The 26,181-nt window shown below is 39.5% G+C and overlaps 1 protein-coding gene across 1 annotated transcript in view; it reads right to left on the reverse strand.

Moving 5' to 3' along the window:
- Positions 1-19,394: 19,394 nt before the first annotated feature.
- Positions 19,395-26,181, reverse strand: part of AR (androgen receptor) — a 189,748-nt gene continuing 182,961 nt past the window's right edge. The window contains exon 8 of the mRNA XM_072817957.1: positions 19,395-26,116. Within this exon, the coding sequence (XP_072674058.1) occupies positions 25,961-26,116 (156 nt within the window). The 3' untranslated portion in view covers positions 19,395-25,960. The remainder of the gene's footprint in view (positions 26,117-26,181) is intronic.

The raw sequence follows: 26,181 nt of genomic DNA on the forward strand, positions 1-26,181 counted from the left end.
CAACATGTTCAACATGTTTGAGAGATCAATACATGTTGCGTATAACTATGGTTTCTTTGTTTCCATTGCCATATCATATTGCATTATACAAACACACTACAATCTATCTGTTCCACTCTATATCAGTGTTTAGATTGATTTAAAATTCGTTATTGGTCATTATGAACAATACTATCATGATCATATATGTATCATAAGGGAGATTATAGATATATAGATATAGATATAGATATATATCATGGTGCACAGAAACATTAGTTTCAGGTCATACCAGTTGTTGTGGAATATCTGGGACATAGAGTATGCATATATCCATCCTTAGTAAATAATTAAAAACATTTTCACAAAGTGGTTGTACCAGTTTACACTACCATCAACAATATATGAGAGCTCCCATTACTCTAATAATCACCACCACTTGCTATTGTCAAGCTTCTAAATGTTTTCCAATCTGATGGGGATATCAGACCACATTGTTTTGAGTACTACTGTTACCAAGAACGAGATGTAAAAGGAAAGAAGCCTTGATTCCTTTTGTTTCCACTGTAAATAATTACAGAACAATGAAATGAAATGAAAGCAGAGAAAAGTTTTACTAAAGTACACTCCAAGGGAGGAGTGGGCCAGTCAAGGGAGACAAAGGTCCTGAAAACTCCAAGGTGTGGTCTTAAATAATTTTTTAAAGTGGGTTCTATGGTTGCAGCATTTGAATGACAGGCCCAAATATATAATAGTTAGCCAACCATTCATTTTCCTTCCCAAGATGTATTCAAAATACCTGCACAGGGTAGGAAACCAACATTATTTCTATTCTAGAGACAGAAGTCAAATAAGGACAAGTGGCTGCTTTCTGCATGAGTGCAACAAGTTCAGCAAACTTAACTCTTTCACTGCTGGGATTCTGTAACCATAGACAGACTGGTAGATGGGTGCAACGGGGTGGTCCCTGGGTGGTTATCAGTTGGGGCTCTCCATCAGGACATCTAAGGCTCACCTTCCTATTGCTCATACCTAGCTTCCTGCTTAACAGTGCTACTTTGTAGTATATCTTGAAATCTGGGATTATGACACCTCCAGCTTTTTTCTTAAGGTTGCTTTGGCCCTTTAGGATCTTTTGTGGTTCCATACAAATTTCAGTATTATTTGTTCTAGTTTTGTGAAAAAAGTGTTGTTGGTATTTTGGTAGGCATTGCATTAAGTCTGTAGATTGCTTTTCTATGGACATTTTAACAATATTGGTTCTTCTGATCTATGAGCATGGACTATTTTTCTGTTTGTTTGTTTCATCTACAATTTCTGTCATCAATTTCTCATAGTTTTCAGAGCACAGGTCTTTCACCTCCTTGGTTATGTCTATTTCTAGTTATTGTATTATTTTGGTGCAATTGTAAGTGGGATTTTTTCCCCTTAATTTCTCTTTCTGCTACTTCATTATTAGTGTAAAGAAATGAAACCAAATTCTTTTTTTTTAAAGATTTTATTTCAGAAATAGCACAGAAGATTAAAGGGTAAGGGAGGAAAAACTGAATGGGAAGTCATCAGAGAGGGAGAAAAACCATGAGACACTCTTAACTATAGGAAGAAGGGGAAGAAGGGGAGGTGGGTGGGAAGATGGGGTAATTTGGCGATGGGCATTAAGGAAAGCATGTGATATGATAAGCACTGAGTGTTATGTGCAACTGATAAGTCATTGAACTCTACCTCTAAAACTAAGTATGTACTTTATATTGGCTAATTGAATTTATATTTTAAAAAGATTTTATTTATTTGAGAGAGAGAGAGAGAGAGTATTATCAGGAGGGGCAGAGGGAGAAGCAGACTCCCTGCTTAACAGAGGGCTCAACACAGGGCTTAATCCTAGGATCCTAAGATCATAACCTGAGCTGAAGTTAGCCGCTTAACTAACTGAGATATCCAGGCTCCAGAAATGCAACCAGTTTTTCTTTCTTTTTTTTTGCAACCAATTTTTCTATATTAATTTTGTATCCTCTGACTTTACTGAATTCATTTATCAAGGAACCCTTGTGTACTGTTGGTGGGAACACAAATTGGTGCAGTCATAGTAGAAACAGGATGGAAGTTTCTCAGAAAATCAAAAATAGAATAACCATATGATCCAGTAATTCCACTACTGGAATATTTACCCAAAGCAAGCAAAAACAGTAATTCAAAAAGATATTCTATGGTTATTGCAGCATTATTTACAATAGCCAAAATATGGAAGCAGCCTGTGTCCATCCATAAAGGAATGGAGAATGAAGTTTTGAGATCTCTCTCTCTCTCTCTCTCTATATATATATAGATAGATAGATAGATAGATAGATAGATATGTAGATATATATATATAGATAGATATGTAGATAGATATAGATATAATGAAATATTAGTCTTAAAAAAGAATGTGATTTTTTTTTTGCAATAACACAGATGGACCTAGAGGATATAATGCTAAGTGAAATAGATCAGAGAAGACAAAAACCATATGATTTTACTCATATTTGGAATTTAAAAAGCAAATCAATGAACAAAGAAAAAAGGGACAAAAAACCAGACCCTTAAATAGAAAGAACTACCTGGTGATGGCCAGAGGGGAGGTGGGTGGGTAAAATAGAAGAAGAGATTCAAGAGTGCACTTATCCTAATGAACACTGAGTAATGTATAGAGTTGTTGAATTATTATATTGCATATTTAAAAGTAAAAAAACACTGTATGTTAATTATACTTCAATAAAAATAAATAAATAAAAGAGACAAAAAGAAAAGAAAAAGATCTGCTGAGCTACAGAGTTAAGCATGCACTGAAAGGAGTGAGTGGAACACATTTTCAATGGCAATTTTATGGATGATGCAGACATGCCCATCTTATTTTAGATTGCTATTACAACAAAGAATGTGTGGGAGAAAAAGAACTAAGGAAAGACATTTCATCAAGTGGAGGGAAAAGGTAGAAGTAATGACTAAGAGTGTCCAGAAATTTATGGCCCTGGGGTTCCTGAATTATAAGCTGAGGTTCTTCAGTGTACCACAGTAAACAGGGACATTGTGACATATTTTAATCTTTTGAGTGAAACATTAAGTAGTACTTCATATATGTCAGACATCTTGCAAGCTACTAGCTTCAAGTAGTTTACAGTTTAAATATTAGATTGCGCTCTATTCCTTTTGACGGTTTCCATGATAAAAATTGTGTACTATATGAAAATCCATATGGAACAGGAAATGAAGATACTGATGTCTAATTGGATTCAAAGATCTAAGACATTATACATGGCCTGAAGTGTGGCTATTTAAGATAACTTAAAATGATAGTTTACTGTTTATTAATATGTATATTAATATTTATCTTTCTATTTATGTGTATTATTTTTAAGCAGCTACTAAATTAAGACATAAGTACTTACTGAGTTGTTTGAATTGAAAAACTTCATAAATGAAACTGTTAGATATTTCTTTTAGCCCAGAGATGCTGTAAGAAATTAATAACTTTTTTCACCAAGTTAAGGGCATTGGTAACCAAGAATGTTTAGGAACTTTGGGTATAACCTGATAAACCAAGAGAAGAGATGGTAAGGTGACCTAGATGCTTCTTCTCTTGCCCATCTCCCTGTTCTATGATATAGGCTGCAAGACTGCCTAGAGCTTCATTCCACTTTCTCCTTCTCTGTATCAAACTCCTTACTGCTTGGGGGTGCAGGAGGGAGCTTGAACAAGCATTTCTATACCTGACCTATCTGCAGAAAAAATATTGCTTCTGATTGGATCTCCAAGAATCTATTACAGTTTCTCAGCTGGAGGTGAATTTTTCATGGACCATAATAAAATAGCTTTATCTATTCTCTATTAGTAATAGTTTCTCATTTGAAGGAAATGTTATTTACATGTTCCTATTACCAATGGACAAAATGAACTCATTAATTTACATTTTGAGCTCATTTTATAAGAAAAAAGAGCCCACAGAAAAAAAAGAGATTACAGATGCGGGGAAAAGGGAACCCTCTTACACTGTTGGTGAGAATGTGAACTGGTGCAGCCACTCTGGAAAACTGTGTGGAGGTTCCTCAAAGAGTTAAAAATAGACCTGCCCTATGACCCAGCAATTGCACTGTTGGGGATTTACCCCAAAGATGCAGATGCAATGAAATGCCGGGACACCTGCACCCCAATGTTTCTAGCAGCAATGTCCACAATAGCCAAACTGTGGAAGGAGCCTCGGTGTCCATCGAAAGGTGAATGGATAAAGAAGATGTGGTTTATGTATACAATGGAATATTACTCAGCTATTAGAAATGACAAATACCCACCATTTGCTTCAGCGTGGGTGGAACTGGAGGGTATTATGCTGAGTGAAATGAGTCAATCGGAGGACAAACATTATATGTTCTCATTCATTTGGGGAATATAAATAATAGTGAAAGGGAATAGAAGGGAAGGGAGAATAGATGGGTAGGAAATATCAGAAAGGGAGACAGAACATAAAGACTCCTAACTCTGGAAACAAACTAGGGGTGGTGGAAGGGGAGGAGGGCGGGGGGTGCGGGTGAATGGGTGACGGGCAGTGAGGGGGCACTTGACGGGATGAGCACTGGGTGTTATTCTGTATGTTAGCAAATTGAACACCAATTAAAAAAAAGAGAGAGATTACAATCAGAAGAGGAATTGCCATGTAGTTAATTGATCTTATTCTTCACTGGCATAAGGAATTCTAAATACTATGCTTAACCCAGACAGATAGGTAGTTAGGTAGATGATTAGATATATAAATAGGTTCATAGATGGAGATAGAGACAAATATAAATTCATAATTATCCACAGATGAAAATATTAAACTTTTAAATATTCTCGATAGGAAGGGCCAAGAAAAACTCAGAAGCTACATAATAGAATGTATGCTATGCTTCTGGAAGATTTTGAGACCAAGAGAGTAAAAAGACTTCAAGAACACACAGGACTAGAACCTCTGGCTCATGACTGAGAGGCCAAGGCTCTATCCAGTCAATCTTAGAGTCCTGTCCTTATGTCCCAGTATTATGAATGAGGAAAACTATTATCTAAACTTGTTTTCTGAATTTCTGTAGGCTGGGGAACTCCTTCAGTTGGGGCAGTTTGGCTCCTGCATCTTGTTTCAGGCCCAATGTCGAGCTTGCTGTGCTGGGAAACTTCCCAGACCTGTCTGCGGCTCTTGGCTTCCCTACCTAAGAGCTCAAGAGAAGGGACAAGTGAATCTCTTGGGGTGACTGGGATATTCAGCCCATCTGGGAGGCCTATTGGAATGCTTGCTCCTAGCTGGCCCTGGAAGGAAATAAGAAAGGAAAGAGGAAGAACTGGGGGAGGGAGGTAAGGAGGCAGAGAGGCAAGGACTGGTTTCTCCAACTATCCCTTCCAGCAGGCACTGGCCAGGACCATTAGGCCCAGTACTTGTGGCCTCGAAGAGAAAGATTTGAGGATTGCTTGCTGGCTGGGATTTCTTTCTCCCCCCTCTTTTTCCTTCCTTCTGCTTCTTGGGTTATGGTGACCCGAAGTATGTCTCACAGTGAATTCTGAGGCAGCAGTGTCTGAGAATAGCCTCACAGAGCAGCAGCATTCCTCCCCCACCCTCTGAAAAGACAAGCAAGAAGAAAACTATAGCACATTCTGCCTGCCCTGCTCCTGAGTGATTTGGGGGGCTGAGCACTGGAGGTTGGGGGAATCATGACCTTGTGTTCCCTAATGTTATTTGATGTTGGTTTTGGCTGCATTCAGAGAGTTAAAAAGCACATAAAAATGAAGCTAATAAAACTGCAGGGCTAGGGAATGGGCCAGGCACAGGTTATGGGCACCCAGAGCAGCTGTGGCCAAGCTCTCTGGCCTGGCTGGCTCACCATCTTTTCAAGGTGCAGATTTGGTCCAGGCCACAGCCAAATAGCAAAAATCAGTCGACTTTGGTGGCCTATCTTATTAAAAATCCTGACTAGCTTTATACAGGGAAAGTAATGAGAGGCATGAGGTGTGCATCTTTAGGTTCTATTTCTGGCATCCATGGGTACAGGACTAAGTTTGTTTTCCTTCCAGGCAGCATTTACCTTATCCAGGCTAGAACAATCAGGGTGTTTCTGCCAGTCCTCCTACGAGAGGACTCTAGGCTAAGAATAAGGGTAAGAACTGGTCCTACCAGGGAGTAGTGGCATCAGGATATGAATAAGAAAGAATGGAGGGGGCATCTGGTTTAGGCCAGGAAGGTTCTGTATTCAGGAAGATGCTGAAAGGCTCAAAGATCCATAGAATGACAATGAAAACAGGAGTCATCAGTACCTTCTCCCTGATTACCTGGGATGAGGCATGACAACTAAAAGAATGCCTAGTATGAGTGTGAGTGGAAGTCACTTATAAATGTTTCCTCATCTCTACCACATGTGGTGGCCTACACATATATAAAACAAGAAGAGGAATCTTTGCCACATAGATTTGATAGAGGTGGAGGCAGAGGGTTAGGCTTTCTTAGAGGTGCTCATAGTGGCAAGGGCATTGGATTTGGAAACAGAAAGCCAAAGTCTCTGTTGCTTCACATAGTTAACTATGTGATTTTGCATGAGTATATAACCTTCCTCTCAGCCTTAGTTTCCTCATCTGTAAGTGGTTATAAGACCTTTGAACTAATTAAATGAGATAATAAATGTATTTGGCAGTGAATCTAGCATATGCTTAGGATTCAACAAATTCTAGTCCCTGCTGCTCCCCTTCATTTACTAAAGTCTAGGATAAAAAGACAAGTGAAGAGGTTTGAAGCCATGTATCTCCCTAACATAACCATAAATGTTGGTACAAAGAATGAAAATCTGGAGGCTTGGCAGAGCCCCACAGAGGATTGTTCTCATAGCTATTCCAATGAGTGGGGATAGAAGCAGGAAAGTGGAAGAGAGGGAGAAAGGAACAATGGAGGGAGTTGAGCCAAGTATTAGAAAACCTAAATGATTCAGAGAGGGACAGCTTTCACCTGACTGAGATCAAAGACACTTTCTACTTCAGTGCAGGAAATTGTGAAGATGGGGAGCTGGTAATAGGTGACCTCTCAGTTGCATTGAGCATCCTTGTAGCTGCCATCTCCTCTCCACTTCCATGTGAGAATAGTCTAATTTTGGTCATTTTTCCATTTCCCTGTCATCCATACTATGCTCAATCTGGCAGGGGTCACCAGACCAGACCCTTGCTCCACTTGTCTAATGGAAGAGCCAGTTGGCCCAAGGCCCAGACCACCCAGCAGCAAAGGGTAAGTGGTGCTATAATCTTGAGATTTGCTGTGTCTACCCTCTTGTGGCCAACAGGAGAGAGTCAGAGCTGCATTAAATTCACTTAGCACCTATTGAGATACCTCAATGACAACATTGTGAAATTATGTTCAGTTTGCGGAAGGGAAACTGAGGGTCATAGAGACAAAGTGACATCCACCATAGTCATCTGGTGATAATTTCAGGCATGTCTGATTATGATGAAAACTACTAGGAGTCTTAAAATGGAAGGATATATATGGAAATAAAACATTAGGAAATCTTTCCCATCCCTTTTCTCTTCAACACTTGGCTCCCTAAAACCTTATTCATAAACTCCTCTTTGACCAGAGTTTTGGTGGCTAAAATCAGGGCCTCTTGCACTAAGAAGGACAAATTTTTGAGGGGTGCCTGGATGGCTTAGTTGGTAAAGCATCCAACTCTTAATTTTGGCTCAGGTCATGATCTCAGAGTTGTGAGATCGAGCCCTGTGGGGCAGGGGACAGAGGGAAGCAGGTACTGGGCACAGGGCATGGAGCCTGCTTAAGTTTCTCTCTCTGCCCTTCCTCCCCTCTCTCCCTCTCAAAAAAAAAAAAAAAAAGACAAATTCTCTCCTTGTGGTGACCCACATGTATTCACTCTGAAAGAGAATTCAACCCAAACTTCTGGCTATAATGACATTAAAGTCTGCTTTCTCATTTCCTCTGTCTTTAGTTCAGTGTTGAGGATAACTCCCTCTTCCCCTCATCTTTAAAGAAACATATTTCCTTCCAGGATGTTTGGATGCCAGCACCAGGATTGTGGCTACAACTGCCCCCAACCTCGAGGCAGTTCTTCCACCTCTGATTTGTACACTATTTTCTCGAGTCACCATGCCCAGTGTTTTTCCCAGTTCATGTCTTTCCCGGACACACATGCTCCACTCTATTTCACATTCTGTTCTCATCTCATTTCTGCTTTAACCAGCATAGTCTTTTCTCCTAAGTTCACTTTTCAGCCTTTCTCACTGGAGTTCTCTGTCCAGTTTCCTTCTTGGGATCCCCAGTTGTCTACCCTCACTCTGTTAGTATCAAAATGTGAGTGCCCCTGTGTATATTCATTTCTCTTCCTTCTTTTCCTTCTAGGCAACACTTACTCCTTAAATGCTGGTATGATCAGGGTACTTCTGCCAGTCAGCCCAGCAGGGACTCTTGGCTAAGAATACGGCTCAATAGCTCCATTATATTTGTTAGACACTTCTGTGTTTACACTGAATATACCAAAATACTAAATTTGCATCCAAAAGGGCTCATTATGCAAACCATCATGGAGGGAGAGGAAGCCTACTTCTGCTGCCTTGGGACACTGAAAACAGACATAACAGGGAGCTGGGGCCTCCTGTGACTGACTCTCAGATCATAATGCAAGTGGGTGGGTAGCAATTACTGCAGTAAGAGGTGTGTGTTGGAATTATTATGCCTCAAAATGAAATATTTGTATGACATTTTTCTGTCATTTCCAATAAAATTAAGAGCTTTGGTGTCTAAATGCTATAACCTTCAAAAGATACAGTCTGAGCACTGCAGTGTTTGTCTATGCACCAGAATAAAGCTTATAAATTAGAATCTGTCAGTCAGAGTTCCCCATGGAAAGGTTATGCTGTACCTGAAAAATGTGTACTACCTAATTAATTCCATTCTGGATTGTAGCTGTAGAAGTAAGATAATGTGATGGGGGAGACCAGGCTTGGGCCTTCATTTTAAGGCTAAACTCTGATTTTTTTCATGACTCAGTTATAAGAATTCCAGGGGCCTTAAGTCCTTGGTAACATGGGCCTAGTGGAGAGAAAATCGCATAGGGGAAGACTATCCCGACTGTAAGTGGATATAAGTAGCCCATCCAGGGCAGGATGAGGCAGGGAAGAATTGGGGCTACTTTATCACTCACATGATTAGTAATATGAGATTTGGTTATGGAAGAGAGGCATATGAGTGGAACCTGCCCCTAAAGGAGTAAAGCTGAAGTGGGAGGTGGCGAAGAGCCCCAGGACTAGAGCTACATGAAACAGGATAACCAGGCAGGAAACCAAGCTTATGCACTGGATAAGCATGAAGTGAGGGAATAGAATATTGAAGCTTAAGGGCTACAAAGATGCTTATGTCTCACTCCTAACTCACCAAGTGTCATTCAATTAGCAGCAAAGAACACTGGCGGAAGCAGTAGACACAATATAGTAACCCAATGCCAGGTACCAGGTCTGAAGAATATAACTTCTTTCCAGACTGCATTGACTGAAAGGTACAAAAATTCTAAGATTCTCTCCACTTTGATTAAGACAGGCTCAGGGTCTGTGGCAGGAAAATGTCTGAGAAAGATGTCAAGAGTGTAGCAAATTTGGGTGGAAAATTGGACAAGTGGAGAGCTAGGACTTATAACCAGCTGGATATTTTCTACCTTCCAACACTTTCTGACACCTACCCTCCACTCCTACTCTTAATTTCAAACTCTAGGGATAGGAGTTAATCACTCCCAGCCTGGTACAGTAATAATAGCATGGACATTGGAACCAGAAACAAATCTTAATTCTAGCAATTTTAGTCATGCCTCCTTTTCTACCCCAAACCTCAATTTTCTGTTCAATTTTCTCATCTGTAAAATGGGAATAATAGTCCCTTCTTTCTTTGCAAATTTGTTGTGAAGAGTCAATAAAATTATGCATAATGAAATCAAGCATAATATCTGATACAGTTGGTGGTCTATAAATACTTGTTGAATTGGAATATTTAAGGCAAATTTTGGATCTATTTGATCTACACACTGACCTTAAAACAATTCAAAACTAACTACATCCTCTGACTGACTTACTTTGCTTACCATTACACTCTCTAGCTCCATCCATGTTTTTGTAAATGGCAAGATTTCTTCCTTTTATGGCTGAATAATATTCCATTGTGTATCTGTACCACATCTTTATTCATTCATCAGTTGATGGACACTTGGGCTTCTTCCATAATTTGGCTATTGTAAATAATGTTACTATATTATGAAGGTGTGGAATGACTATATTGTCCCCCTGAAAATTATACTACATTGTATGTTAACTAACTGGAATTTAATAAAAAACTTTTAAAAAATAAATAATGCTGCTATAGACATGGGAGTGCATGTATCCCTTTGATTTAGTGTTTTTGTATTGGGGGGTAAATACCCAGTAGCGGGATTACTGGATTGTAGGGTAGTTCTATTTTTAACTTTTTCTATAGGATTTCACTTATATGTGGAATTTAAGAAAGAAAATAAACAAAGGGGAAAAAAAGAGAGAGAGAGAAACCAAGAAACAGACTCAGCCATAGAGAACTCTAGTTACCAGAGTTGAGGTGAGTGGAGGCAATGGGTAATATAGGTAATGGGGACTAAGAAGGTACTGTCATGATTAGCCCTGGGTTGTTGAATCACTATATTGTATACCTGAAACTAATATCACTCTGTATGATATTTAAATTACTGGAATTTAAAATAAAATAACAATAATAATAATAAATCTAACTGCGTTATTTGGATTGTTTTGTACTGGTACTTTGTAGAAATTAGCCAGAGCTTAAAGGAGAGCTCAGAGATGAAGATTAGGGAAAGGGAGAGAGAGAGAGAGAGAGAGAGAGAGAGAGAGAGAGAGAGACTGAGATTTGAGAGACTGAAAGAAACTCAACTGGGAAAAAGGAATGGAGCATAGAAATGAGAAAGAATAAGAGCATCAGGAGAAGGGAAAGCAATAGAGAGAGAGAAAGAAAAGACAGAATAAGAGAAGAAAGAGAAGGGTATGAGGTAGAAAAAGCAACAGAGAGAGGGGACAGAGATAGGAAGAGAGAGACAAAAAAAGAGACAAAATGAGAAAGAAAGGTAAAGAAAATAAATGAGGGCTTGGAATCAACCAAATTAAGTTACCATTAACTGGGCATAGTTGTCATGTGACTCAGAAATTCCACTCTGACGTATCCACCCAAAAGAAATGAAAACAGATGTCCAGGCAAAATCTTGTGCATGAATGTTAATAGTAGTAATAGTAGTATTCATAATAGCTAGAACATATAAACAACCCAATTGTTCATCGAATGATGGATGGATAAACAAAATGTAGTATGTCCATACAATGGAATATTATTTAGCAATAAAAATAATGACATGCTGACACAGGCTAGATCATGGATGAAACTTGAAAGCAGTAGGCTGAGTGAAAGAAGTCAGTCACAAAGGACAAATACTTTAAAATTCCATTTACATGGAATGTCCAGAACAGGCAAATCTGTAGAGACAGAAAGTAGATTAATGGTTGCGTAGGGCTGAGAGAAGTAGGTATGGAGAGACTGGAGGGTGAGAGGCTAAGAGATATGGGGTTTCCTTTTGGAGTAATTAAAGTATTTTATAGTTGACTATTAATGGATGCATAACTCAATAAATATAATTAAAGTTACAGAATTATACTCTTTAAATGAATGAAATGTGTGGTATTATATCTTAATAAAACTATTGAAAAAGGAAAACCAAAATCAGGTAGCAGGTTGGATTTTGCCCAAGGGCTATAATTTTTCTGGCTCCTGACCTAGCACATGGACCATTTTCAAAAGTGCTCTATATGTGCTTGAAAAGAATATGCATTCTCCAGTGTTGGGTCTAAAGTTCCATATATGAAAGAAAAAAAAAGCTTGTTTAATTTTTCTGTTCAAATCTATACACTTACCTTTTTTTTGTCTTCTTAATCTATCAATTCCTGAGTGAAATATGTTAAAATCTCCCCGTATAATGTAAAGTCTGTTAACTTTTTCCTTAAACAACATGGGTTTGAACTGCATAAGTATATTATATATGGGCTTTTTACTTATATGTGGATTATAATCCTGTAAAAATATTTTCCCTTCCTTACGATTTTCTTGGCATTTTATTTTCTCTAGCTTACTTTATTGTAAGAATACAGCATATAATACATACAATATATAAAATATGTGTGAATCTGTTCATGTTTATCAGTAAGGCTTCTGGTCAACAATAGGCTATTAGTAGCTAAGCTTTGGGGGAGTCAAAAGTTATATGTGAATTTTCAACAGCATAGAGGGGCAGTACCCCTATCCCCTGCATTGTTCAACAGTCAGTTTTAGTTTCACATTTTGCATTATATACTTTGAGACTTGGTTATGAGAAGCATACACATTTAAAATAATGTTATCTTCCTGATAAACTGGACATTCTATCATCACAAATTTATTATATATTTACAGTAATGCTTTTGTCATAGGTTTATTTTGTTGGTTATTAATATAAACAGAAAAGCTTTCTTTAGTTGGTATTTGCCTAGTATATATATTTCCATTCTTTGACATTCAAACTTTGGTTATTTTAACAATATTATGTGGATACTTAATAAAGTCTAAAGTTAGTGAGCAAAATTCAACATCCATTCATGACAAAAACTCTTAACAATTCTTATATGAAAGATGTAGGAGGAATGTACCTGAACATAAAAAAGGCTTATATGACAAGTCTACAGCTAACATCATACTCAATGCTGAAAGGTTAAAAGTTTTTCCTCTAAAATCAGGGACAAGACAAAGGGTACCCATTCTCACCACTCTTATTCTCACTACCACTCAACTTAGTACTAAAAGTCCTCACTAGAGCAATCAGGCAAGAACAAGAAATAAAGGCATCTGAATTAGAAGCAAAGAAGTAAAATTATCTCTCTTTGCAGATGATACAATTTTAAATAGAGAAATTCCTAGAGACTCCACCAAAAATCTGTTACATCTAATTCATGAATTCATTAAAGTTTCAGAGTAGAAAATTAACATTCAAAAATGTGTTTCTATATGCTAACAAAGAATTATATGAAAAAGAAATAAGAAAATTATCCCATTTCCAATAGCATCAAAAACAATAAAATACTTAGCAATAAATTTAACCAAGGAAGTGAAAGATATCTACATTAAAAACTACAAGAAAGGTACGCCTGGGAGGCTCAGTGATTGAGAATCTGCCTTTGGCTCAGGGCATGATCCCAGGGTCCTGGGATTGAGTCCTGTATCAGGCTCCCTGCAAGGAGCCTGGTTCTCCCTCTGCCTATGTTTCTGCTTTTCTCTGTGTCTCTCATGAATAAAACAAAAACAAACAAACAAAAAACCTACAAGACATTAGTGAAAGAAATTTAAGAAGACATAAATAAATGGAAAGGTATCTCATGTCCATGGGTTGGAAGAATTAATGTTGTTAAAATGTCCATACTACCCAAAGCCATCTATAGACTAAATTCAATATAATCTCTATCAATGGCATTTTTTTATGGAAGTAGAAAAAAACAATCCTAAAACTTATATGAAATTTTAAAAAGACCAGAAACAGCCAAAGCAATCCTGAGAAAGGAGAACAATGCAGGAGGCATCACACTTCTTGATTTCAAGCTATATTATAGAGCTATAATAATCAAAACAGGCAGTATTGTACTGGCATAAAAACAGACACACAGACCAATGGAACAGAATTGAGAATGCAGAAATAAATCCATGCATATACAGTAGACTAATATTTGACAGAGGAGCCAAGAAATACTTAATGGAGAAAAGACAATCTCTTCAATAAATGGTGCTGGAATAATTGGATATTGACATGTAAAAGAATGAAACTAGACCACTATCTTACACTGCTCACAAAAATTAACTTGAGATGTATTAAATACTTAAACATAAGATTATAAACAGTAAAACTCCTAGAAGAAAACATAAGAAAAAAGCTCCTTGACATTGGTTATGGCAATGATATTTTAGATACAACACCTGAGGCAAAAGGAACAAAATAAAAAATAAAAAAAAATGGGAACCACATCAAACTAAAAAGCTTCTGCACAGCAAAAGAAATAAGGAACAAATAAAAAGGCAACCCATGGAATAAAAAATGTATTTTTAAACCATATATCTGATAAGGGGTTAATATCCAAAATGTATAAAGAACACTACAACTCCATAGCAACAAATAAATGAACAAAACCCAAAAAAGCCCCCAAATAATCTGTTAAAAATGGGCCAATGACCTGAATAGACATTTTTTTCCTAAGAAAATGTACAAATGTCCAACAACAAGTACACGAAAAAGTGCTGAACTCCATTAATCATTAGGGAAATGCAAGTCAAAACCACAATAAGATATCACTTCATTTTAATACCTGTTAGAATAGCTATCATCAAAGACAGGTAAAACAAATGCTGACAAGAATGCAGAGATAAGAGAACTCTTCTGTATTGGTGGGGTTATTTGGTATAGCCACTATGGAAAACAGTATGGGGATTCTTAAAAAAATTCAAAATAGAACTACCATATGATCTAGTGATTGCACTACTGGAACATATCTGAAGGAAACAAAATTCTCTGTTGAAGAGATATCTGAATCCCCACGTTCATAGCAGCATTATGTACAATACTTAAGACTTGGAAACAACCTAAGTGTCCACTAACAGATTAATGGATAAAATGTTATATACATATGAGTCTGTATTTTATTGTCTTTCAATACTACACTATGGGTAATTTGTTTGCATATCTCTCATTTTCCTAATTCTCTCTTCAGTTATATTTGATTCTACTACCTATGTTTTAGTTCTAGAGATTCTATTTTATTCTTTTTCACATTTTGAAAAATTTGGCTTGGTTGTTCTGCATAGTTTCTTGCTCCTTGCTTATATTTCAAGCATTTTATAAATATCTTTAATCACTTTAAATGAAGTTAACTTTATATTTTATTTGTGATGGTTCTACATTCTTTGGTCTGTAGGTCTCATTCTTTTTTTTTTTAAGACTTAATTTTTATTTATTCATGAGAGACAGAGAGAGGCGGAGACCTAGGCAGAAGGAGAAGCAAGCTCCCTGCCGGGAACCTGATGCAGGACTCAGTCCTAGGACCCTGGGACTATGCCCTGAGCCAAAGGTAGACGCTCAACCACTGAGCCGCCCAGGCGTCCCTGTGGGTTTGATTCTGATGCTTATTGTTTTTATGGACTTTTTCAGGGTATCTTATTTTGTGTGTGCGTGTGTGTAACTTTTGACCATGAGATGCTCTTTTTCTTTGGACCATTATATATAGGAATTTTTGAGGCCTGAATGTATTCTTTCAGGGGATTTGCCTTTGTCATCACCTGTGGGAACTGCTGATCTGAGATCTCAGCTTCTAGTTTTTCAGACTTCATACATGTTGAATTAGGATTACAAAACTCTATGTGGACCACCTATGGCTACACATTCTCATGAGAGGTTTATTTTTCTTCTTCACCCAGTGCCAAGATCAAGTGAGGCAAGTTTTCTTGCTATCTCCTTTTGTGAGACAGATTAATTTTTCTTTACTTTTACATTGAGGGTATACCCCTTTAGGGTACCAGCCTTATATGGAGTTTTCCTATAACATTTCCCATCTTGGGCAAGTCCTGGTGTTTCTCTCCTTTTTCTCTCACCTCTTATAGTCATCAATACAGAAATTCAGTCTTCTCAGGGTAACATTTGGCTTTGACACTCATTTACCTCCAGAATTTCTGCTTTCATTTCTTTCTGGCTGTGGATTCTTTACTATCACACTAGTTAAAATATTACTATTATTCTTTAAAGTTTTTATCCAAATTTGAGTTAGTTAACATTCAGTGTACTATTCGTTTCTCTGACCTGCCTGCCACCACAGGATGTTGTGAGGTTCATATGAGATCATAAGTTCTGTGAATTGAAATGCTGCCAAGGATTTCTATGGCTTCCCTTTAAACTTGAGGTAAAGGTACAAACTCTTTAACACATAGGCCTTCATTGGCTTTGCTTGTGCCTCCACTCTTCCTTGGTCTCTCACAGCCACAACCTTCTTCCAACTTTTCCCTCAGGCTAAACTATTTGTAGTTTCACTAACAAGGCTGCTGCTATCTCTTGCCTTAAGAATACATTTTTCTCTACCCTCAGGCCCATCTTCATTCAACTTGGGTCATAGCCTAGGCTGCTCTAAGAAGGCTTCCAATTAGACCTTCCCACTACTCCATGAGAGGCATTTTTTCTTCTGTACCCCAACAGAACCTTGAACTTCCCTCACCACAGTACCCATTACATTATATTACAATCGTCTGTGTTTTTGTCTCTCTCACTATTCTGGAAGCTCCATGAGGACAGAAACCATGTCTCTCTTACTCCTGTGTAGGATACATAATGGTTGTACAAATAGTTTGTGAATAAATGAAAGAACAAGTGAATGAGGGAATAATTGGATATTGTGCCTCTGTGAAGAATCCTTGCAGTCTTTTGAGGTGGTGAGGTTCTTTCAGAAGTTTCATACCCACTCTTAGCCCTATGTATAAGCATCAAAAGGCCTTAAGGCCTTACTTCCTTTGGGGACAAGTGTCATGATCCAGGTGGCAGGTGATGTGCCTCTCGCAGCATCTGCTGCTCTGCTGGCCTATTTTGATCTGAGATTCAAAGTGCCCAATGGGGATTGGGAAGGGTACGGCTATTTGCATAGAGTCTGGCTTAAGTTGACTTTCTTGGTACAGTTTTCCTGGTTGGCAGCCAGTCCAAGTTTCCCAAATGGCCTTGTCCTTGCTTGAAGTACCCTGGGGAAGTAGTTGAAGGAAGAAGGGAAGTTGTGGCATGAAGAAATGGTGGCAGGAGATTCTGAGAATTTGAATCATCTGCATCTGCCTGTTAACTCAGAAACCTATTTTGTCATATTTTGTCATTTAAAATTTTTCTCGTGGCTTCTACAGTTACTTCTCCAGCTTTCCCAATAATTCTCTCCTTTTCTCATCCCACCCTCAACAATGGCATGAAGAAAACCTCTTGGAGTGGATGGTAGGTGAAGTACGTGCCATGGTTGGAATAGAGATCCCTGAACTGTATACATGGGAAAAACAGATGAGAAGCAGAGGCTCTCTCATCAGGGGTCTGAACCAGTGTGCAAAGGGATGGTAAAGATTCTCAGGTGCCCTGCCACCCAGGCATGCTGCCTGCAGGCATATGAAGAGACGGTAAGCTGGGTGTTTTAGGGCTTGTAACCTTGCCAAGGGTCCTAATTCGCAATAACATTCAATAATTTTTTGGCCTGGCCTCATGTGAAGAATGTTTGGGCTAGTTGCTAAAACCCCTTCTAGTTTTAAAAGGCAGCAATTATCAATGAAAGGTAGCTTAATCTTGTCTGAGGGACGGATGTGAGAAGGCTGGAAGTTAGATGTGATAAGTTAAAGCCCCAGACTGGCCTGGCGTAAGGCACTTAATAGGCTGTAAACTCACTGAAAGCATGGACTGTGGCTTACTTAACTCCTAAGTATCTCTGCTACTTATGAGATCATCTACATGGTAAACAAATTATTTCACTTTTGAGCCCTTTCCCGATCAATCAAGGGGTTGACAGCATCTGTAACACAGGACTCAAATGTTGTTTTGACCCTCTTCTCTCCAGGTGTTCATTAACTTTTTGTTGAGTACAAATATGGGGATTTTAGTTCCCAAACTATGTCTCTTGGGGATAATGAAGAGCCATTCCTTTCCCCTTTTATGTCATGATTAACAAAGGTGTTACTACTGTAGTTTGCAATAAGCACAATTTCGATATTGGAAGGGGCTTCCCATTTCATTCAGTCTTATTCTACATTTTTAGATACACTCATTTCATAGATGAGAAAACTAAGATCTGGAAAAGGGCAAAGAGTTGCTCAGTACCATATAGCAAGTAAATCAGCAGGTCAGAATCCTATCTATACACTAGCTATATGACTATGAGCAAGTCATATATTGGACCATATATTGGAGCCTCTGGGCTCCCTTTAGTACACCAAATATCCTTGTTCCCCTGACCTCTGTGTTCTGCTATCCCTTGGAAAATGTATGGTGGAAGCTAACAACCTTGTTACTTTAGGCAGGAACTGAGTGGTTAATAAAACCAAGTAGGGTGGCTGTTAGACCACTCTCTGTGGGTACAAAAGAAGAGTACCAAACAATGGTGGTCAGAGGGGTCTTATAGAGGCAGGCTCTGACACACATAACCAACCCACAAGCATACACATTCTCTATTACTTAGACACACACATCAGCAAAATCTCTTGTTTTCTTCTTCTCTCCATCAAGCACTGTGTTCAGGAATAATTTGAGAAAGCTATCCACTCTGAGGTGGCCAATGACAAATATATCTCAACTTGGGATCCTGTTCAGGGGTTCTCACATTTTAATAGGGAACAAAGCAAGAGCAATAGTCTCACCAGCTGGGTCACACACATTCTCAGTGAATCCCTAGCCTGGGCCCATTGAGAGACATGGTGACAATCCCTGTTCTAGGGAGGACACTGAGGCACAGGGAGCTTTCATATTATTCCTTAATGCATCTGTCACACCTCATTGATGGTCTATATCTTAAGCTCAGAAATTCAACCTGGGATCTCATTTTGGTATCCAAGCTGGGAGGAGACAGGAGGCCACCTTGCCTAAACCCTTAAAAACATCAAAGAGAGCTGGTTCAGATTTTACTTGGGTGGTCAAGGACGATAGAGCTCTGGAAAAACAGTGAGAATATGAACATGCCCATTCCTTATCTGAAGCTTGGCAAGAACTGGGCAGTGAAGCTCCCAATCATTTTATGTTCCCATAAGGATGAAGATGAGGGTTAACAGCTGGGTTTTGTGTGTATTTCCACTGGTTGACAAGCTCAGGGTTTGATGCAAGGTTGTAATGGGTCATCAGGGTCCGTTTGTGCTTTCTTAGCCCAGACTCTTTGATATTTTGGTGGTCTCAGTTCAACTTATTCTAGGGCCAACTCAGGGCATATTTATAACCCTTGTGCAAAGATTTTTTAAAATATGTGAAAATCAACATAGCATAAAAGGCCACTGGGCATGGTACCAACTCTTGACTTCAATAAAGACAGCCAATAAAAAAGAGCTAATTAAAAATCTCTGATGACATTCCCCTGAAATTTTAGATGGTTTTATGTTTTAACAAATTAACAGTAATGATAAGAGGACATTAGCAGCTTTTCTTGAGTCTCTTTGTTAATAATAACTTGAGCCTGCAGCCACAACAGGGGCCGTGGCCAAGTTTTAACTGGCAGACCAGCAAGCCAGTATTTTACAAATGGATATTATTTCTGAAAGCAGAGACAGAGACAAACCCAGAGTCACACATGTATTCCAACAAACAAGTTTCTGCCATTTTTAATTGTATTTAGAGCCACAAAAGATTCCAAGATTACAAAAAAAGAACAGAGCACTAGAGCTTGGGGCTGGTCCTGCTACCCAGTGGAGGCCAAATGCCGCTCTAAGAACCAGTCAAAAGAACTTTTTAAGCCCCATCAGAACTTTCAAGCAAAATTAATGTTTCTTTTTAAAAACATCTTTATATGATGCTTTCTTTTTTTCTTTATTTTTTTCCCTCAACATTGAAAATTAATTCTTACATCTGGTTACATTGTCTGCTCCCTCTTGCTGCCAAATTAATCTCAAGGACAGCACAAGAATGTCACATCTGAGGCACTCCCTAATCAACGTTCCAGTCTAGGGGAAAGCAGAAAGGTGTCACTGAACGGTGAGGGGACTCTTTTGTTAGCTTGGGTTATCCCAGTGGTGGCTACTTTCAGCACCTGAGGAGCTTATGGGACAGGACAATCCCACAGGCACTTCACTGCAGGACAGTTAGCACCAAGGGCTAAGGTTGGGAAAGACTGCAGGCCTGGCCTGCCTGCAGTGCAGGGGAACAGAGTCCCAAAATGTAAAGCAGCAGCCAGGGAGGGCACCACCCGGGCAGCAACAACATTAGGAACTTCTTTCCTTTGGGGTATGTGTGTGTTTCAGTTTTTGGGGGCCCATGGAATCTGCAGCCATGAGATAGACAGCCTCATCAATTAGTACATGTGGGGACTGTTCTAGCCTAGCAGGACTACTCAGTCCATAGCTTTGCATTTAATTCCATAAAAGGCTAAGAGACAAGTGAGGTAAAGAAAGGGTTCAGTACCCCCACTATACTGAATTGGGGCTGGTAACCCATCAATGCATATTACCTACTTTCTGGCTACATCAAATGGGGATAAATCAAAACTGTGCCAAGGCTGCTTTTCCCTTTAAAATGATGTCTACCTGCTAAATGGGGAAAACTTATCACTAATTTCTGGGGGAAGGAACATTCCAAGTGGCTTGGTACCTCAGCTTAAGCATCTGAAAAGCAGGAGTGACTAATGTAGAGTTTTCTGCCTTCACCTAGAAATGGTTTATGGTTGGGAGGCTCTGGGCAGCAGACCCCAGTGTCAGTTTCTTAATTGAAGCCAAACATCCCTACCCAGGGGCAGAGATGGACCTGCATCTACAGAGATACAACTTCTAGTAAGTACACTGACAGTTTTGTAACAGATAAAAACATATTTTCATTGTCAAAATCTTTACAGAACATATCCAAAACCAAAATTAGAGCACACAGACACCCAGTAGCAAGAGCACCTCAATCATAGGTGAGTGAATTGTGTAAAATTCGGAGCACTTGCTCCAGGTTCCCAAGTGTAGGAAACTGCCCTTTTCTCACAAGGATGTTGAAGAACAAAGAATGTTCTTCCTTCTTCGAACGCTCAGGTCCCATTAGGGGTCTACTGGTTAGTCATTCGGGTGGGCCTTTGGCCCCAAGCCTGGGCCTTCCCTATGGGAAATCCCAGTTGATTCCAATGAATCTTCACCACCCTTTACACATTCATCTGTCTTGGGCTAGTAAAGTGCAGTACATCATGTACCCTATCCTGTCCTCCCCTATGGGTAAGGCCCCAATAGAGGCAGAGATCTCTTAGCTATCTGATCAACCCAGGTATCTTGTCCATTCTGAGAGGGCTTCCAAAGTGTCATTGTAGCCTCTCTCATAAGTACATGGTATCAGTTATGACCTGGAACCAAATATAAAGGTGCAGAGAAAGATAAAGCTGTCAGAACACATTATATCTATACATATATAATTCAATTTTGAAACATGGATACAAATACTAATTTACAATATATTTCAACCTTCTGCCTTAAACCCAAGAGAGCTTTTTGTGTCATCCAAAGTGGGCAGAAATGAGAATTTCTGCCTGCTGTCCCTTTAGTGCAAAATCTAGTCCTTTAAATGCTCCCCTTCTCATCAAGGGCTTCACATCTTCAGATATGCTAACATGGGAACTAGCAAACACAGTGGCCAAGACAGCTCCATTTCCAACCATGCAATAATGGAGCTTTAAGAATTTGCTCAGCAACTACTAGAGAAAAAGAAAGCTAGTTATGCTTATAAAATCACTTAGTGAAGGACCTATAAACTCAGTTTTTTTCAAAATTATCTTTCACTTTGCTAAACATGTATATCGTTTGGGGGAAAACCCACAAACTCTTATAAGTCAATGAACAACAAAGTCCTTTAGTCTGTCTTTGGATAGTTTACCAAAGAGGCACTAATGTTTGCTCCCTCCATGCTCTTAAATTTTGGTATCTTAGCAGATACAGTGTAATCTTTGGTTACATAATGTGATGTTTTCATCTCTTTGTCTTTTTTTTTTAAATGCTTTCAAAGATTTTCAAAGAGATTAGTGGTGAGAAACAGACCTGCCTATAAAAGGCAGCAGGGGTATAAACCTCCTTTTACAAGAAAATGCACATGCTAAATGGCTTATTTTGATTTTCAGTTTGGGATCTGATCCTGTGCTTTAGCATTCCTGGTTCCCATGACCCCTTAAGGGGGTTGAGCACAAAGGCCATTCTTTTGGTCCAGTGCCCTCTCACCTGGGGAACTGGCACAAGATAATTAGTAGTCAGCCTCTTGTTTCCCCAGAGCCACACAGGGATAGTTACAGGGCTGTCTGCAGAGTCTTGTGAAGTGCAATCCTGGCACAGGGATGGGAAGGGGTCGAGGGGAGTGGTTTGGGCTTTGGAGCCCCACAGAATATCAAGAGAGCAAAGAGGGCAAGGCCATGTCTGTACTGTGGCTAATGAAACAAACTCTTAGAAGCTACTCGAAGCTCAAAGTTAGGTCATTCGTGTAGTGTCACTATCATGTGTATGATGAAACTACTTTCTCTTAAAGTGCAAATAGAAATACCTCTTGCTATATATGCATATATGTATTTAGAAGTAGAATATGGACAGGGAGGGACTCTAGCATCAGCACATTATTTCTCAACCTGAAATCACCTCAGCAACTATCCAAAGGACAAAGCAAAGCTTTTTTCTCTTTTTTTTTCATGCCAGTGAACATATATAAAAATATATGTATTACTGATTTTCTTTTTCAAAGATAAATGACAGAATTCTTTGAAAAATTCCATTCTCATTAAAAAAATAACGAACTCTCCAAGAACAATGGTATTGTCTGTGGCACAGATAAGCTATGGAACAAAGAACCCAACCCTCATCTCAGCTCAGAGGCCAGGCCCAGAAGAGCTGCCAAATGAACAAGAGCTGAAACTGCCACAAGACTGTTTTCTTTGACCACAGAGTTTGTGACTCTCTGGCAGCACAGATGGGGCATTCTCCCTGGTGCTCCTTCTTTTTCTCTTCCTCATTCTATCCCCATTGAGCACTGCAGACTTCTTTGGAGATAGTTACCATTACTTGTCTGGGAGGGATCCTCATCTTTCCATTCATCAGGTGAATGGATCTAGGTGGCCAATCCTTCACAGGTGAGTACAGTGTACCAACCACATTAACTCTGTACAGCAGAGTGCATGCAAAATGAGACTTCTGTCAATTACACTGGCTAGAACATCAATGGCCAAAAGGAAAAAAATCCCCTTTTTTCTGTGGGAGAACAAAGCCAAACTAAGATCTCCTTCACTCACTGAAACCCCAGTGCAAAAAAACACTGGGCCTAAACCCTGGTTCAGGCTGTTTTTTCCCTAGTCTCGCCATTTGGAAATTCAGCATAATTTAGTTGTTGCTGCTTTTAATTACACTGCTGTTTCACTGATTTTTGGCTTTCACAAATACAAAACATATATATTCATAAAGACAAGAGTCACAATTGGGAAATCCATAAAGGTGAAAAATTTGGTAGTCAACAGAAATAAAAAGGAGAGCATCCAGTATTTACAAGGAGAGATATTAGAATGATATAATCAAATCCATGTACCATAAAAGATGAAAATCATTTTAAAACAGATGTAAAAGAACTATTAAACTATAACCTAGTGTAACTAAAAACAGTGATGGGTTGTTTTTTCTTTGATTTGTTTTGTTTAAAACAGCCAGAAGTAATCTCATGAGCTTACATAAGCCAAATGATGATGTCCTAAAAAAAAAAAAACAAAAAACAAACAAACAGAATTCATCTATCCTACCTCAGAAAGAGAACCTGTCAGCTTTAGTTTTGTCCAGCAGTCTTGGATTGGTGTATCACCCATCTTAGGTTCCCCTGTCTCTTGTTATTTAAAGAAGCTGTTTTGCAAGTTCATTTTGCTATTAATATCAACACAGAAACCAGGGGAGGAAACCCATGTAGATAGTAACATGTCACTCAGAAACTACCTTCTCAATAAGTAGAGTGAAATGGGCAGCTTGGCAACTGGCCCCTAATTTCTTGTGTTTAGCAGATGAACATAAGAGCTAAGTGAGGAAGCAGTTGCCAAGATGAGAAAGTAGGTGGACATTCCCCCTGAACTCAGGACTGGGGGCGAGGGGCAAAGTCAGCAAAACAGAGGTGTGCCAAAGGACCATATGAAACCAGTGTTCCAGGAGCACACCCTGAGTTCATGGATGGCAGCCCATTGGAGCCATGCCAACCAGACCTTTCCAAAGGAGGTCATGGTTCTGTAGTATAAATGTTTCAGTCTCCCTCTGGCTGAGAGGCAGTAACAAAGGTGGGGGGGGGGGGTCTGAGTGAGTATGGCCAACGTCAGAGCCCAGAATCAGCAGTGGAGGAGAATGATGCATAAACTGACCAGATGGTGCCCATCTGGCTTTAGATTTTGCCTTTGAAGACTTTAGTTTAGTAGTCAGTCTCCTCTTATTTCTTCTCTCTTCTTCCCAGGACTTCTGCAGGTGGACACGCTAGGTGGCAACAACAGCATATACAGGGTTTCTGGTTCTAGCGCCTTCATTCTTCTCACCCTGGTAATTGAGTTTTCTCTTTAACCCTGACCTGCATAGCCCCTTTAGCTGCTCTGAAGGAAGAAGTAAATATTTCTCCACTTGGTGGGAAGGTATCATCTCTAGGGTACAAGGGCAAGATGCCCAGCTTGTCCAATCCCATCGATGCCTTCTTTCCAGTTTGTCTAAGGGCTCCAGAGATCTAAGAGTTGATGAAAGATATCTGGTAAGAAGTCTTTGAGCCTACTGGCATCTAGAGATAGATAAAGACTGCTGGCTTGCTAGCTTTCTTGGTGGTAGCAGCTCTTAGCAGAGTCTGTGAACGTGCCCAAATAAATGGACAAGTATCACCAATATGGCTGTAATACAGTCTGGTGAGGTCCAGGCCCACAAACCACTGAAGGACAGGTAAGAAGGAGCTCTCACAGGTGCATATGGAGTCAAGCGGAAAACATTCAGGTCTTTTAAAGGTAAGAGAAGAGAGTGATCAAATCTTCAGTGTCCTAAGCAGGAAAACAATCAATGTATCGATTCTTTTTCCTCTGACTCCAGCCCCAACCTCTTCCCTGACCCACAAATGGGAAAGCAGACCTGGCTCTGGAAAAGGCCTTCCAAAGGGTCAGATCTCTCCTTTCTTTCTTACTGGTCTGACTCTTCAGTGGAAGTGGCCAAGTTGTGGCAAAAGAGAACATTCAATTCAAAGCTCTTAGAAAAGCTTATTGAAAGTCAATTTGAGGGTGGAGGCAGAGGGTGAGAGAGAAAAAGGCTTGGTTGGAGGGGAGGCGTTCACATGCAGACACATTTTCAAACAAGAAGCACATTTTCAGTAAGATGAACTGGACTGCAGTTAAGCAGTCTAGCCATCAGGGGCCAACGCTGTGGGCAGGTACTGGTGATCCACCTCTCCTCTTAGTCCTCTCTTAAATCTGTCTCTCCCCTCCTAACTCATCTCTGGGGTCATCCTGCCCTCTAACGGCAATAGCCATTGGCAGAAAATAAAGTCTCTCAGGGAGGCTGAGCTGGGGGTGGGGGGCGCGAGAATAGTGACTCCCTATGGGCTTGCGATTTTCACCTTATTCTAGTCACACTGTTGGCCTCTTTGGGGGAATTGTGTTTGTCTCTTTAAGAGGAAAAGAAACCCTACAGGATTTGGGGTTTCAGGATGGTTGTTTGTTTTCATTTTTGTTTTCCCAGATACTCAGCTCTCTAAACTTCCCGTGGCATTAGGTGAGTAAACGTTTGTGTGGCTGGCACACAGTGCAGTGCTATAAACAAGCACAACTTGACACTGGGCCACATGAGGATCATCACAGAATTAAAGAAATACAACACCATTCACAACACAGATAAGAGCCATGGCAGGGAGCAGAGTCTGAAAGTGCCATGGGAGGATCAGACAGGGAGGTAAAAAAAAAAAAAAAAAAAAAAAAAAAAAAAAAAAAAAAAAAAAAAAAAAAAAAAAAGGAAAAAAAGGAAAGGAGGAAAAGAAGGGGGGAAAGTACAGCAAATAGAACTCAAGAACACCTTCATGACAGACTGTACATCAAAAGAGGAAATTCCCCAAGGCACTGCAGAGTAGTAGTGCAGAGTTATAACAGGCAGAAGATATCTGAAAAGAGGAGCGGGGGTGGTGGTGGTGGTGGTGAGAAGACAGGGGCTTCTAAAGCTTCACTGCGTGTGGAAATAGATGGGCTTGACTTTCCCAGAAAGAATCTTGGGCACTTGCACGGAGATGATTTCTGCCATCATTTCTGGAAAGTCCACGCTCACCATGTGGGACTTGATTAGCAGGTCAAAAGTGAACTGATGCAGCTCTCGAGCAATCTGGAGCAATAAAGAGGGAGAAAACAGGCTTGACAAGGAGTTGGCTTCAGTCAGGCTCTTCCCCC

Source organism: Canis lupus, chromosome X, assembly GCF_048164855.1.
Source record: "Canis lupus baileyi chromosome X, mCanLup2.hap1, whole genome shotgun sequence".
NCBI lineage: Eukaryota > Metazoa > Chordata > Mammalia > Carnivora > Canidae > Canis > Canis lupus.